At 42.4% G+C, this 14,756-nt stretch overlaps 1 protein-coding gene across 1 annotated transcript in view; it reads right to left on the reverse strand.

Annotated features, from left to right (window-relative positions):
• ADAMTS12 (ADAM metallopeptidase with thrombospondin type 1 motif 12) overlaps positions 1 to 14,416 on the reverse strand; it is a 459,352-nt gene extending 444,936 nt beyond the window's left edge. The window contains exons 1-2 of the mRNA XM_037799243.1: positions 14,290 to 14,416; positions 5,444 to 5,805 (exon numbers count right to left, since the gene is read on the reverse strand). Of these exons, the coding sequence (XP_037655171.1) occupies positions 5,444 to 5,805; positions 14,290 to 14,416 (489 nt within the window). The remainder of the gene's footprint in view (positions 1 to 5,443; positions 5,806 to 14,289) is intronic.
• Positions 14,417 to 14,756: the final 340 nt, after the last annotated feature.

The raw sequence follows: 14,756 nt of genomic DNA on the forward strand, positions 1-14,756 counted from the left end.
TAGCCACACTAATGAAGAGTGTGTGATATTGGCAGACCAAAAGATGCATAGACAATGAAGGACAATGGAAAATTCAATAATAGACCTACATAAATATGCTCAATTGATTTTTGTCAAACACGCAAAAACAATTCAACAAAAGAAACACAGCCTTTTCAATAAATGGTGCTGAAGTAACTGGACATCCATAGGCCAAAAAAAAAAAAAAATGAACCTTGACCTAAGTCGTATTTTATTCAAGAAATTAACTCAAAATGGATCACAGACTTGAATGTAAAATGTAAAAGTAGAAAACATTCAGAGAAAACCATAAGAGGAAAGCTTCAGGATCTAGGGCTAGGAAAAAAGTTCTTAGGATTGACACCAAAAGCACAATCCATTAAAAGAAAAACTGACAAACTATACCTCCTCAAAATTAAAAACTTGTTCCGTGAAAAACTCCATGAAAGATGCATTTGTCAGTGTTCTCCAAAGAAACAGAACGGACAGATTATGTATACACGGTGAACATCATGAGATTTATTATAGGAATCAGCTCAGGCAACTGGCAAGTCTGAATTCCACAGGGCAGATCACAAGTTGGGAATACCAACGAAGGTTTCAGTGAATTCCCCAAGAGAAGCTGGCTGGCTGAAGTAGAGATAGCAATTCTTCTTTTGGACTGCTAAAATCATCAATTCTCCCTTTAAGGCCTCCAACTGATTGGATGAGACTTCTCTCATTGCTGAAGGCAGTCTCCTTTGTTGATTGTAGATGTAATCAGTCATAGATGCAACCAACTGACTAATCATTTAAATCCATGACATATCCTCACAGTAAAAATCAGGTCAGTGCTTGCTTGACCAAACAACTGGACACCATAACCCAGCCAAACTGACAGATGAACTTAACCATCACAAGATGAAAGACAAAGCTACAGACTGGAAGAAAATATTTGCAAACCTTATAAACATATTTATATCCAGAATATATAAAGAATTCTTAAAACTCAACAGTATAACAATCTATTTACACCCAGGGGATAGGGAAGGGAGGAGGAGGCAGGGGCTGGTCTGGTTCTATTTAGAAGAGACACAGGAGGGAAAGGGGGTTGGGGAAGCAGAGGCCTGGGTGGGAGGGGAGGCAGACAAGGGGGCAGGAGGTCTTCATGCCTCCTGTGGAACTGTAACCCATAATATTCTTTGAAATTTGCTCTCTAACAACCTTCTAAAGTGTATTTGGGAAGTTATCACTTCTATGAATATATGTTATATGTTACAACAAAAAAATGATTTAAAAAAAAACTCAACAGTATAAAAACAATCCACTTAGAAAAATGTGCAAAAGGGACAGAAAGACATCACAATGAGGATATACAGATGGAAATAACCACATGAAAAGATATTCAACACCATTAGCCATCAGGAAAATGCAAATTAAAACCATAATCACTCCCTACCTATCAGAATAGCTAAAATTAAAAAGTGACAACACTAAATACTGGCAAGAATGTGGAAAAACCAGATTACTCATACACTGCTGGTGGGAATGTACAACAGTACAGCCACTTTGAAAAAGAGTTTGGCAGTTTCTAAAAAACTGAACTTGCAACTACCATATGACCCAGCAATTGCTCTCCCGGGCAGTTTTCCCGGCATGAACGAATGAAGACTTCTGTTCAAACCAGGACACAAATGTTCATAGCAGATTTATTAATAGTAGCCCCAAACTGGAAACAACCCAGAAGTCCTTCAACGGTGAATAGTTAAACAAACTGCAGTACACTCATACCATCAAATACTATTCAGCAATAAAAAGGAACAAACTACTGATATATAAGACCACCTGGCTGAATCTCCAGAGAATAATGCTGAGCAAAAAAAAACAAAACAAAACTAAAAAAACAACAAAAAACCCAAAGGCTACATATTATATGATTCCATATATATAAAATATCACTGGGATGATAAAATTATAGGAATGGAGAACAGATTAGTGGCTGCTAGGGGTTACAGGATGGATTCAGAGAGGGAAGGAAGTCTGTGTGGGATAAATATCCAGGAGTACAATTGCTGGGTTGTATGGTAGTTGCAAGAGTGATCTTTCTAGGGTCTTCATTTGGAAACCATCTGACTTTGTCCATAGGGCACTAAAGAAGCTCAAAGCATAAACAACTCCAAGAAGAAACACGCTCCAAGATTAGGAAGACACATCTGAAGCAAAGGAAGATGCCAGGACTGAACCACAGGAAGGAGAGCCAGATGTGCTGGTCCATTAAGAGTGTTTTCTTACCAAGGAAAGCTTTTCAAATGCTACCTTTTTCCCTGGGGGTGGAGGAAGACCCAGAGCCAGTGTATCCTAAGTCTACCATCTTCTGAATTTGAGTTGGGTCATCCCTGGGTGAAAGGGAGAGCAAATATGCTGGAGGTAGTACCCTAGAAAAGTGATCAGGAGAAGTCAAATGCAAATTCATATACAATCCTTTTAACTGGGACCACTCTAGGCAGCCACTGGCAAACTATGGCACTCAAACAAATGAACTTGATGCCAGCTAAGTTCTGTGTTCACAGAAAGGAAGGTAATCCATTTTGATTTTGATGCATTTTTTAGTAACTATCCACTAGCAGTCCAGTTATGTGTGAAAGGCTCCAAAATAATCCCAGTGGATTATTTCCTGTGGCCAAATTACTCATTGATTTGAGTCTAAAAAATTTCCATCAATTTGGCTACAACACAAGACCATTAGTTAATGCTGCGTCTTTGAGTTCCTTCCTGTACTTTGTATAAATCTGAAATCTGAATCTGAAAATGTCCACATAGGGGTACTCACCGTTGTTTAGGGGCATTTGAAATTGAAAAGTCCCCAGTATTCTGTTCCCAAGCCCAGAATAATTCTGAGTAATATGCAATTTCCCTTAGAAAGCACAGGATAAAAGTGGAGAGTAATTTAAAGTGGTTCTCAACCTTGGTTGCTTGTCAGAATCACCTGGGGAGAACTGCTACTTTAGAGTAATACTGGCTCATACAGCTAATTAACACCCACTCACTCTAATCCAGTGGTTGGCAACTCTTAACATTAGAATCTCCTGGGGAGATTTTGTAAAAAATGCTGATGCCCAGGCTCCACCTTCAGGCCAGTTGTATCAGATCTACTGGGGGAAGGCGCTGGGCATGGGTACTTTTTTAAAGCTCTCAAAGTGATTCTGATGTCCAGCCAGCATTGTGAACAACTTCTCTAGTCCAGTGCTTCTCTAATTTTAGTGAGCATCACAGTCACCTGGAAAGCTTGTTAAAATGTAGGTTTCTGCCCACCTCTGGTCCCCCAGAGATTATGATTCACCAGGACAGGAATGGATCCCATGAGTTTGCCTTCTAACAAGCTCCTAGACAATGCTGATGCTGGAGGTCCACAGCCCACACTGCAGCACTACTCTAGTGCACAGAAAGGCACACACGTTTAGAGTTTCTAGGATGTGAAGCACAGGAATATTTGCATGTTTAATGAATAGCCATGGGTTCCCACGTCAAAATTTCCAGAGCAGTGCAGTCCTTGTACGTGTGTCTCATGGCTTGCTTACTTGGCACCTCCCTGTCCTTTCAGGGCAGCGATGCTTTTCCTGTTCCCCTGGTTGTAGAGGACTGCTGTAACCAATGCTTCCAGGGCTAGTCTCATAGAAATGAGAGCCAGGATTGAAAAGGGAGAGTGTGATGTCAACCCAGAGCAATCCCAAAGGACGACAAGACCCGAACACTGTATGAGGCTTGGAGAGAAGAAATTAAAGGAAAAACATCAGGAATCAGTGTCCTTGATTTTGAGGCGTTTACCATCTCATTAGGGGGAAATGATAAATGCCTACACATATAAATCCAGACTTATAGAGAAAAGCAAAGCAAGACTTCCCATTTATTATACAAGGCGATTCATCCCCAGGGTCTCTCAGAAAGTTGAACTTTCTGGGTACATTCATAATGTTGTATACTGTTTTACAGGAATATTCTCACAGTATTCCAGCAAAGCCAACCTACACAGACAGAGGATAAACAGAGTCCCAAATAATGAAGAACAGAAATTCTTGGCAAACAGGCGATAACAAAGGGAGGATTTGGGAAGGGTGTTCTGAAAGCCTATTGTAGGAATGCCAACATCACCAGTAGTTTTGCTTGGCAAACCAGCCCTGGACAGGTGTCAAGGTTGATACCCAGGCTCCAGAATCTCTCCCATTCCACTAGTGCTGGTGTCTCTCTCCTGCTCAAGCAGGAGAAAAACCTCAACTTAATTCCTTAGCATTGTTTGCCATTGCTGCTATTGGTGGAGCTCTCAAGGTAGTGGTTGTTAAAAGTAAGAGGGGATCAAACTTTTTTTTAATGTAGGTTCAAATTTTGGAAAATAAGCTTGGTCACCTTTTGAGATGTACCATATAACAGGAGAAAGACCCAGGCTCAAATTAACTGACACAGTGACTTTATTCAACATCTCTGAGCTTCCTCATGTGTTAAAAAAAAAAAAGCGAGGGAAACAATGTACATAAAGCACAAACTTCAGTACCTGGCACATGAGAAAAATTTTAAAAAAAATAATAGCAGCCACCATTTATTGAGTGTCTATTATTATTAAACACTCTTCTAAGATATATATATTTATAAATAAATAAATGAATTTATTTACATATTTATAAATAAGTGACTTTATTTATAAATATATATATATATTCATCTAATACAATACTCTATGATGAGGTCAGTAAATGTTTGCTGCAAAGACAAAATGTTAAATATTTTACGCTTTGTAGGCCAAGCGGTCTCTGTCCATCCTACTGAACTTTGCTGTTATAACTCAAAAGCAGCCATAGACAATGTATAAACACAAGGGCAGGTGGGCATGACTGTATTTCAATAAAACTTTATTCACAAACACAGGAGGTGCACCGGTTTTGACCTGTGGGCCATGGTCTACCTACCTCTACTCTACGGGATGCTACTATCATTATGTCCATTTTACACATAAGGAAACTGACGCACAAAGGAGTCAACTGACATGCCCAAGGTCCCACATGAAGTCTGTACACCTAACAACTATTTTAGTAGCCACTGTTGGTATCATCATCAAGGTGCTCACTCACTCAAACTCCAAAATGCTAATTTAAAAGGTGCTAGCCAGCCAGTCAACAATACCCTCAGCAACCTCAGGGTTGGAAGATCCAACTTAAATCCTACCTCTTCTTTCCCCTGATGTTGCTGGTTGAAATTCTCTGCTCCCTCTGAACCCTCGGCGTCCTTATTTTCTGTACCTCCCAGATCGCCTTTTACTTATTGTAGCTTTCCCCACCCCCTCGGAGGCCAGGGTCACACTTCCCAGGGGCTCAATTCGCACGCGTTGAACGCAGTGAACCCTCCGTAGCTGGCCCGCAGGCGGAGACGCTGGGCGCCGGGGCGTGGGAGGGAGATGGTTAGCGCGCTCACTCACCAGACCGCGGCAGGCGCTGAGGGCTGCGGTGCCGGCGCCGCTTCCCCGCCGCACAACCGAGCCCCTGAGATGGCACGGGGACCCCGAGGAGGCTGCCATCTTCACGTGGGCGAGGTTCCCGTATCTCCTCTCCACGATGTAGCTATTGGAAAGAAATCCCCGACTGACTGTCAGGTTAAAAAACAGGTCCTCGTCGTCATGAGTAATTCTATAGTACACCCGTCCATCCGGGCCGTCCGAATCTCTCTTCCGCCTGCGGCCGCTGAGGGGATGGTGCAAGCCGTATGACACAAAACGCCCGTTCGCGTCCACTCGGACAGGACCCACCACCTGGTAGTCCGGCAGGCCCTTGATGAAATGTTCTGAAAGTAAAGGAGACACAGAGTAAAACTGAGAGATCCCTGCTGAGTCTGTAGCAAGGTAGACACACTTCCATTTGGAACTTAGATTCTAGCTTGTTGATTGCAAAATCCCACGATTAAAGTTCCTTTCCACTATACAAATATTGTCAACACGAAATTCCTTGAATATCTCAAGTACATATGGTGCTCCCTCCTGGAGGCCGTATAGAGGTCTGAGCCGACACTGGAGCACAGCTCTCGATATCAGGTGTTTTACCAGACACAAGTTGAGATCAGAATGAATTCACAAGGAAAACTATTAGGAAAGTAGCATTGTGGGCAGGAAAATTTCAAGCCTAGAGTTCAATGACACAAACCACAGAGCTTCACTATTTCTGATAAAGAGTTTAAATACTTCAAGAACTGCCCTTTCGGTCAGGTTAGATGGGGGAAAAAAAAACCACACAGCAATCTCATCATAGACACTCTGATAAACGTCACACCAGCTGCAGCACAGGAATGTGTTCCGTAATGTAGCAAACATTGCTTAAAGGAACTTTTTCCCCTTCAAAACACACAAAATAAAATGATAAGTGAACATATTAGGAACTGAAGCATGGACTCAAAATATGAAACTTGCCACTTTAAAAATCCAAGACAGGTACACTTGCTTCTTCCACACTAAAGAATACATACACCTTTTGACTAACCCAAATTAAATCCTCACCACTACCCACTCATTTTGATGTTAGAGAATAACAAGGCATCTAACTAGAAGGAACTAGTCATTGCTTTGGATTAAAGACTAAAGCAAACCATCAAACACTTCGTAAGATAAACTAATCTTTTGCTTCAAGGAAAAACATACATACTTGCCACCTCCGAGACATACCCTTGCACTTCCTGACTTTCATTACTTTGTCATGTTACTTCCCCAACTAGAATGTCTATTACACTCTCCAATTATCAAGACCCTGTTACACTTTAAAGTCCCAACTAAAATCCTCCATCTTCTTTCCCATGTTTTTTCTGGTTGAAGTCCTCTCTCCCTCCTCTGAAACCTCAATGGCCTTGTTTTCTATACCTCCCTGAATGGCCTTATTTTACACCACCTATTCTTTATTATACACTTTCTCCCCACCCCTTTCAAGGCCAGAACCTTAGCACATCACAGGTGCTCAATTCTTGTTTGTTAATGTATCAGTGAACACATTTGTAGCTAGTTAATCAGAAGAACTGGACTTGATGGGGTACAACTATAAAAGTATTTTATATTTTATTTATGCTTTCAAAGCTGCTCTGTGAAATCGTTCTTCCCTGCCTTAGTTCAAATATTGGGCAGAGCACAAGAGTTTTCACTCTCAGAAACTAACATATAGCCTCACTTTTTAGGTCCAGACTCTTTGTTTCTAACTGCAGCAGTTGGGAACAACAGACCAAAGTACACATAGCAACATGGAAAAATCTTAAAAACAATGCTCAGTGAAAAATAAGAAACAGAACATGCTAATACAGAGCCATTTACGTTAATGGAAAATATATGCACACAAAAACAATAATACACAGTTTGCCAAATCCACACGAAGAAAAAACATGCAAGGAGCACATTAAAATGGTTTCCTATGGGGAGAAATGAGAAAAGGGAGTAGGGACAAAAAGAAAGGTTTTTGCACAAATTGATAGTATTAGTGTGCCATGAATTGAGGAAACTAATTGACTCGATCCTCTCTGAGAAACTCTTAGACCTATCCAGTATCGGAGCTTCACTGCCCTTCTAAGTTCAGACCTGAAAGGAATAGCCAGGCTGTGGGAAGGCGGGAGGAGGGAGGAATATTAAGCTTCTGTAGTATTTATCGTATGTTGTTCTTCTCTTCTACTTCTCACAACGACGCCTCTGGCTCCTCCGAAGTTGAAGCAGTGGAGGGAAGGCAGGCGCAGAAAAAGTCTGAACTCATCTAGATACTGCTGTCATCTGCTGCTGTCAGGATGGTGCCCTCTGTGTGTGTGCCAGTGTCCAGATGCTGACTCCTCTCAAGGGGAGCTCTTGACGGTTTGGGGGAGATCTTTGTCTCTGAGGATCTCCCACTGCCAGGTCCCTCAAAATGGGCAACGCCTCTTCCAGCTGGCCACTTATGACTTTCCCTAAGCCTTTCCAACAGGCGCCCCTTTATTTGGGACCTCACCCTACATGGCAGCCCCTTTGGCAAGGCCCTTTTCAAGATGATCCAAGTCTGGTTCCCTTCGGGGGTCCAAAACTGACTCACAGGAAATAACCAAGATCACTGCCGTCCACAGCAGGCCATTCCTGGCAGAGTCACACTCTTAGTTCTGTCCCCAAAGGCCCCTCCAACTAGGCTTTTGCCTACTAGCATTTAAATGTATCTTAATACCAGTTACCATCCTCCCAAACCCACATCAAAGCTGAGATTCTGAAGACCTCATCACTTGCCTTGAGTTTGGGTAAGAACCCCATTCCACTGTGTGAGAGATGTTATGCTGGGTTGAGAGAAGACTATAACGACCTCTAGAAGAGCACCCAGTAAAGGAGATAAGTAAGGGACGCCAAGGCACCACACCTTTCGGCAGCCTGCCATTGTGTGCCCAGTGCCCTACTGACTGAGCCTATCCCAGTTAGCTGGGTCCTGAGAGAAGAATTTACCTTGCACGAAGCATCCTTTGCACTGGGCCTAAAAAGGCATTCACTAGATAGAGGGGGAAGGCACGAGACTTCTGAGGAATTAAGAAGGCAAAATGAATTTGGAGTGGCAGATTAATAGGGGTATTAGCAGGAGGTAAGGGTATGAGAACAAGCAGGCCAGAAGCTGGAGAGCTTTAAAAGGCTGTCTGCAGTGTGCAGACACCCAGGCAACCCAGCAGGGCACAGCAATAATCCCAGCAGTGTTCAAGAAGAGGAGTCCAGCAGGGATGCATGAGAAGATCTGCAACTTCAGAGGCTCAGTAACCATCCCTATTTTATAGAATAGAAAACGGAGGCTAAGAAAGGTCTCAGAGCCAATAGGCAACATTACTTGGATTAAAACCCTGTGCTTCACTAGATAATTTAATTTGTATGATGTTTGTTTGAACACCATAGGAGCAGGGAGCGGAGAATGGGAAGGGCGATTTGGTGAGTTTGTACACACTGGGGTGAAATCCCAGTACATCCTAGAGTTAGTTGTATGGGTAGAAAGTAAAAGTGTATTTGTGTCCCCCCTCCCCCTGGCAAGGAGCTGGGGAGAAATGCGGAAGTGTTGGACTTCCCCACCTGAGTGATTGCTGACTTTCCCGCAAACATTGAGGACTGCCAACTTAATGGGCTGAGCCCTCGATCTGGGGGTTTTCCTTTGTGAGGCTAGTTGCTACAAGGGAGAAGGTAAGCTCACTTATAATTGTGCCTAGGAGACACCCCCTCCCTGCCCAGAGAGCCTCTTTGTTGCTCAGATTTGGCCCCCTCCCTCTCTAAACCCACTCAGCAGGTAAACTCACTGCCTTCCCCCCTACATGGGACGTGACTCCCAGGGGTGTGAATCCCCCTGGCAAGGCGGGAAATGACTCCTAGAGGTGAGCCTGGACTCAGTACTGTGGGATTGAGAGGATCTTCTTGACCACAAGGGGGAAGAGAGATGAAACAAAATAAGGTTCCAGTGGCTGAGATATTTCAAATGGAGTTGAGAAGTCACTCTGGAGGGTAGTCTTATGTGCTATATAGATATCACCTTTTAGTTTTTAGTGTGTCGGAATGGCTAGAGGGAAATACCTAAAGCTGTCAAACTGCAACCCAGTGACCTTGATTCTTGAAGATGATTATGTAACTATGTAGCTTGCTCAGTGCAATTGTGTGATTGTGAAAGCCTTGTGGCTCACACTCTCTTTATCCGCTGTATGGTCAGATGAGTGGAAAAATGGGGACAAAATTAGATGAAGAATAAGGTGGGATGGAGGGGATGGAAAGATTTAAGTGTTCTTTTTTGCTTTTATTTTTACTTGGAGTAAGGAAAAGCTTCAAAAATTGATTCTGGTGATGAACATACAACTATATGATGGTGCTGTGAATAACTGATTGTACACTTGTGGATGACTGTACAGTGTGTGAATATATCTCAATTAAACTGTTTTTTAAAAAAAAGTAAATGAACAATGGGGGAGGCGGGGAATGTTCTTTTTTTAATTTAATTTTAATTTTTTTTGGAGTAATAAAAACATTCAATTTGTGGTGATGAAGGCACAACTATATGATGATACTGTGAACAACTGATTGTACACTTTGAATAATTGTATGTTATGTGATTATATCTCAATAAAATTGCATTTAAAAACCCTGTGCTTCCCGATTTCACACAGCATTTCATGCATAAAGAAGAGCAGAAAATATAATAGAGTTAATAGTACTGACCCCAGGGATGTTTATCTGAAGTTTCTTGACTTTCTTTATGCCTCAATTTACTCAGCTGTAAATGGAGATAATAATTGACTCTTTCTCAGGCAGAATAATGGGAGATAAGACAGGCTTTCATTCTAACCTTTTGCAAAGGACGAAGCTAAGCCATGTCAGCTCCTAGGTGCGGATGGAAGTAGGAAACCACTTACAGTGTGGCATCTGCTGGCTACGCAACTTGAATTGCCTCATCTATAAAACGGGCAGAATAACAATCGTGCCTACTCCTAGGGTGTTATGAGGTTCCAATGCATTAACAGATATAATAGATCCGGAAGAGTGTTTGACAAATAGTATGCACAATCTAACCTGTCAGTATTATCGATATTAAAGAGAGCAACTTAAAGAGAGATATATGCAAACTCTGAGCAGAGATGAAAGACACCTCAGGTACCTTGGCTTCTTCTCAGTGGGAATCTAGTTTGGCAGATTCACTAGCTACAATCTTGGCAAGTAGAAAGCCGAGCTCAGAATGGAATGAGAATGATGGAGAAATAAGGTGTCAGGAAATAAAAATAGCTCCTAAATTTTGCCATTTCTGTGGTCAAGCTCTACCCTAAGAGTAAACCAACTTGGTATCATCGAATCCTCACAGTCCTCCAGGGTGGATATTAACCATGTCCCTCATCTTAGTCTCTACTCCCACCTCTGTAAAATGACAGTAAAGAGTGGGAAGGACTCGTGCCTGGGCACTCTGATCCAGAGCCCACACTTCCAACCTCCGCACGCACAGCTTCTCAAGGGTCTACCACTGAGAACCAGACGGCAAGGTGGGGTGTCACCAAAACCGTGAGGGGGCTGAGACATTCTTTAATCAGATGATGATTTGTAGGAGGATTTGTGGAAATAAATTATAAGCCCAAATACTTCAATTTGCCTTGTAGAAAATTAGAACTGAAACTTTCAGCCACAAGTTTCAATGATACTTCGTGAGAAACTTTGAGTGATGCCTGGTGGTGGAAGAGCTTTTGAAAATACCATCCATCATCAGCTTAAAAAGGAAGAGGTTAGAGAATATTTACCTGCCAGTTTTTATAATGTTTAGGTTAAATCTATACTTACTCTTTATATTTATTTCTATCTTAGTGGTTAAATTTCTAAGACTCCATATTTAAAAGGGCAAAAAATTTCTGTAATAGTCACAGGCTTGCTTTCATAACTATCTTCCACATATTCTTGTAAACTTTTAACTGTATTTTTATTATAGAAAACTCCATATGTGAATGTTGTGAAGAATTGTGTCAGTCCACTTAGAGTAGTAAATACTAATAGGACACTGGATTTGCTCAGCAACCCTATAATTAATCCACTGACCATGATCACTTTTTATAATTAACACAAATAAAGTATCAAAACTGGTAAGCATCTCATCAACTTAGGAAAATAATATGAAATCACTTCCTCCTTGCAGAATTAATGTTTTTGAAAATAACATAAACAAACCTTTATAAAATATTTATCTTGAAACACATTGAAAAGCTCCCTCCATTTTTTCAGTGCAAGCCTAAAGTGCACCTCTAACACAGAGTTGTCAGGAGCAAAAGAGATCACAGAAGTGACAGGGGCTTTGAAAATAGTAAAAGGATAAACACATCTAAGAAGTTATTACCGGTTATAGAAGAAAGGCAGTATAATACGTCTAAGATTAATATTTCCTATTGTTCTGATTCTCAGTTTGAACTAATAAACCTTGCGGAAGTCATAGAGCGTTCTAACATCACAACTGAACGATGAGGAAAGACTACTGGGCAAAATTAGTGAAGCCTGCCTGCTTCTGGTCCCAGAAAGGATGGGATTTATCTCTATATATCTTCCAAGAACAAAAATTCTGATTCTGCCAAGACCGTTAGAACTAGAAGGAAACTTGAAGCTTAGCCAATTTCCAAATCTGCCTCCAACTCTGGTGAAGGGGCATTTAGTAGGTGCTCAATAAATATATGTTGACTAACATCACCTAGACCTCCTGTTTCTCACCTATAAAAATAAGAATGGGCAACATGATTTTGAAGTAACTTACAAGTTTAAATGTTGAGAGTTTGAGTCTAACTCAAAATTGTTGTCAAAGTAAGAAAGGGAAGTTGTGGGAGACTGGCTAATTATGACACTTTGGGCAGGTCATTTGGAAGCAAAACCCAGGTCACACAATTCCCAGGAAAATTTTCCCTTGTCTTATAGTTTGCCCTCCTCTCTTTCTTCTCTTTCTCTTTCTCTCTCCGCCCTTATAACTAAATGGAAGTCTGCTCAGTTATTTCTTCTTTTTAAGCCTAAATGTGTGTGTGTGTGTGTGTGTGTGTGTCCAATAAGCTCAGAGCATTTTACAGCTTTTTTTCAATACCAAATACTCCCAGCACACAACTCTAAAGGTGAGTAGGAAAAATAACCATTTCCTGCTGTCCAGAGAGTAAAAAGCCAGACCCAATGGTGTCTGCTCCATACTAAGCTGAATTCACTTACAAAGAAGATCTGGAGCAAGCAGAACCAAAAACCAACCCAGGAGAATGTACGTCTTTGAACCAAATCATCTCCAAATTCCCAGGGAAGTGTTTGCAGGCTTTGTGCTGCCACAGAAGAGAGACTTTTCACAAAGGGACTGGTTTTCAAAGAACAACAAAAGCTGCTATTTTAAACTTGGGGGTGGGAGATTGTATCTGGAACGTTTACACAAGCAAGGGCTGGCTGACTGACATCTAACCCCTGCCGTTTGCTGGCTTCAAGAGTCCAAATAAAGCGGAGCAGAGGGACTTGCTTATGATAGCTCTCCAAGCCACTGCAGATGTGGTCTCCAATAATATCGGAACTTTGCAAAGTAGGCAGAAAAACCTGTTTGCATATTCTAAGGGAGAACAGGCTGGTGAGGTCTGTCACCCAAGTAACCCTTGGAATCAAGGGGATGTCAAGAAGCTATGGAGGACACTTCCCAAGACTTGAGCACAATCAGCAAACAGAGCATTTAATGAATGCTACACGGGGCTCTTTTTGTATCTAGTATCCCTGATTGATTGTAAGAGTCTGGCCTCTGGAATCAGACTTCCTAGGCTCAAAACCTTGATCTTCCATTAACTGGACCCATAAACTCTCCAACTTTCAACATCCTCACCTGGGGACAGTAACAGTGGCATCCACCTCCCCACTGCTGCATAGGTTTGTTGCGAGTGGTCAGATGAGCTAACACACACATAGTGCCTTAAACAGTCTTGGCACATGGTACATGCTCCCTACATGTGGCCGTTACTGCTGTTCTGACTGCCCCCCCACTCCCACCCCAGAGGCACAATGAACTCCCTACCAAACAGAAAAGTGTCTCTGACCCTGTGCACTGCAGCATGCAAGTCCGATAAATGGAGAGGCAACAGCACCACCCTGCTCAGTGTTATGCTTTAAATAACAAAGTAACAACAAATTGTCCCTCATCGCTGCACTGATGCTCTCTAAAACATTACGGGTTTTACAAAACTCAGAAAGAGAAGTAGCCAGCTGTGATCAGAAACACAGGGCCAGAAAGGTGAGCCCCGGTGCAGATAGATTTCCCCCAGGAGGAACGTGGTTTTAAAAACAAAGCCCTAAATCTTTCCAGGAAACCAAAACACAGCCAAGCTCACTCAGCAGGGGGCCAGAATTGCATTTGCGCTCCCCTGAGCAGAAGCTTAACATGAACTAAAACCACTAAAAACGGCTGAGTGCACTCCACCGATGGAACTTTTTAAAACAATCATTTTCCATGTTGAGAATGTGAAAAAATAGAGGGTTGAAACAGTGCAGCATTCAAAGAGGACACAAAAAAGAGAGAAAAAGAGAGATTAAGAGAGAGAGAGAGAGAGAGAGAGAGAGGCTGGCCAACTACCTCTTGGGTCTTTCAAAGACTGTGGTTTCCTCAGAAGCTCACTTTTCGGTAAGAATTCATGAATCATTGAATTCTGAGAAACTCCAGGCTGCTGAACTCTCAGCCTAATTTCCTTACAATCTCAGCGAAACAGCTTTGCAGCCGAGTGGGGGAAGGGAAAGGGGAACAACCGAATCTTCACGTCTCTTAACACCACTGTTTTCAAAGGAAATAAAGAAAAGCCACTAACCTTGCCTTTTGTCTGGGAAGTGAACCGTGGCTGGCCGAGGTTGCCTCCCATAGCAAAGCACCCCAAAGTTAAGGAGCTGGGCCAGAATGGAAAGGTTTGCAAGCCAGCTCCTCTGGGCACATGGCATGATTCAGTTGTTGGGGAGAAAAAAAAAGTATTAAAAAAAAAAAATGTTTTAGCCCTCAGCTCAAGAAATCAAGTCCTCCCCTGTGGCCGAGCAGGAAGATGCAGAGGTGCATGGTCCAAAAGTGGGAAGGGAGCTGCTGCAAAACTGCCCACGATCTCCCTTTGCTTTTTAAGCCGAAAGGGGCTAGTTACCTTCCCTCCTGCCCCCCTCCTCCTGAAAGTGGAGTGATTCTGCTGACAGTGTCTGCTTTCGGAGGGGTATGGAATAGGTCAGAGCGGGCGGGCGCAGCCCACCCCGGATCCCCACCCCTCGGCCTTCCCCACGCCCAGCCCCGAAATCG

The sequence above is a fragment of the Choloepus didactylus genome, chromosome 11 (genome assembly GCF_015220235.1).
Source record: "Choloepus didactylus isolate mChoDid1 chromosome 11, mChoDid1.pri, whole genome shotgun sequence".
NCBI lineage: Eukaryota > Metazoa > Chordata > Mammalia > Pilosa > Megalonychidae > Choloepus > Choloepus didactylus.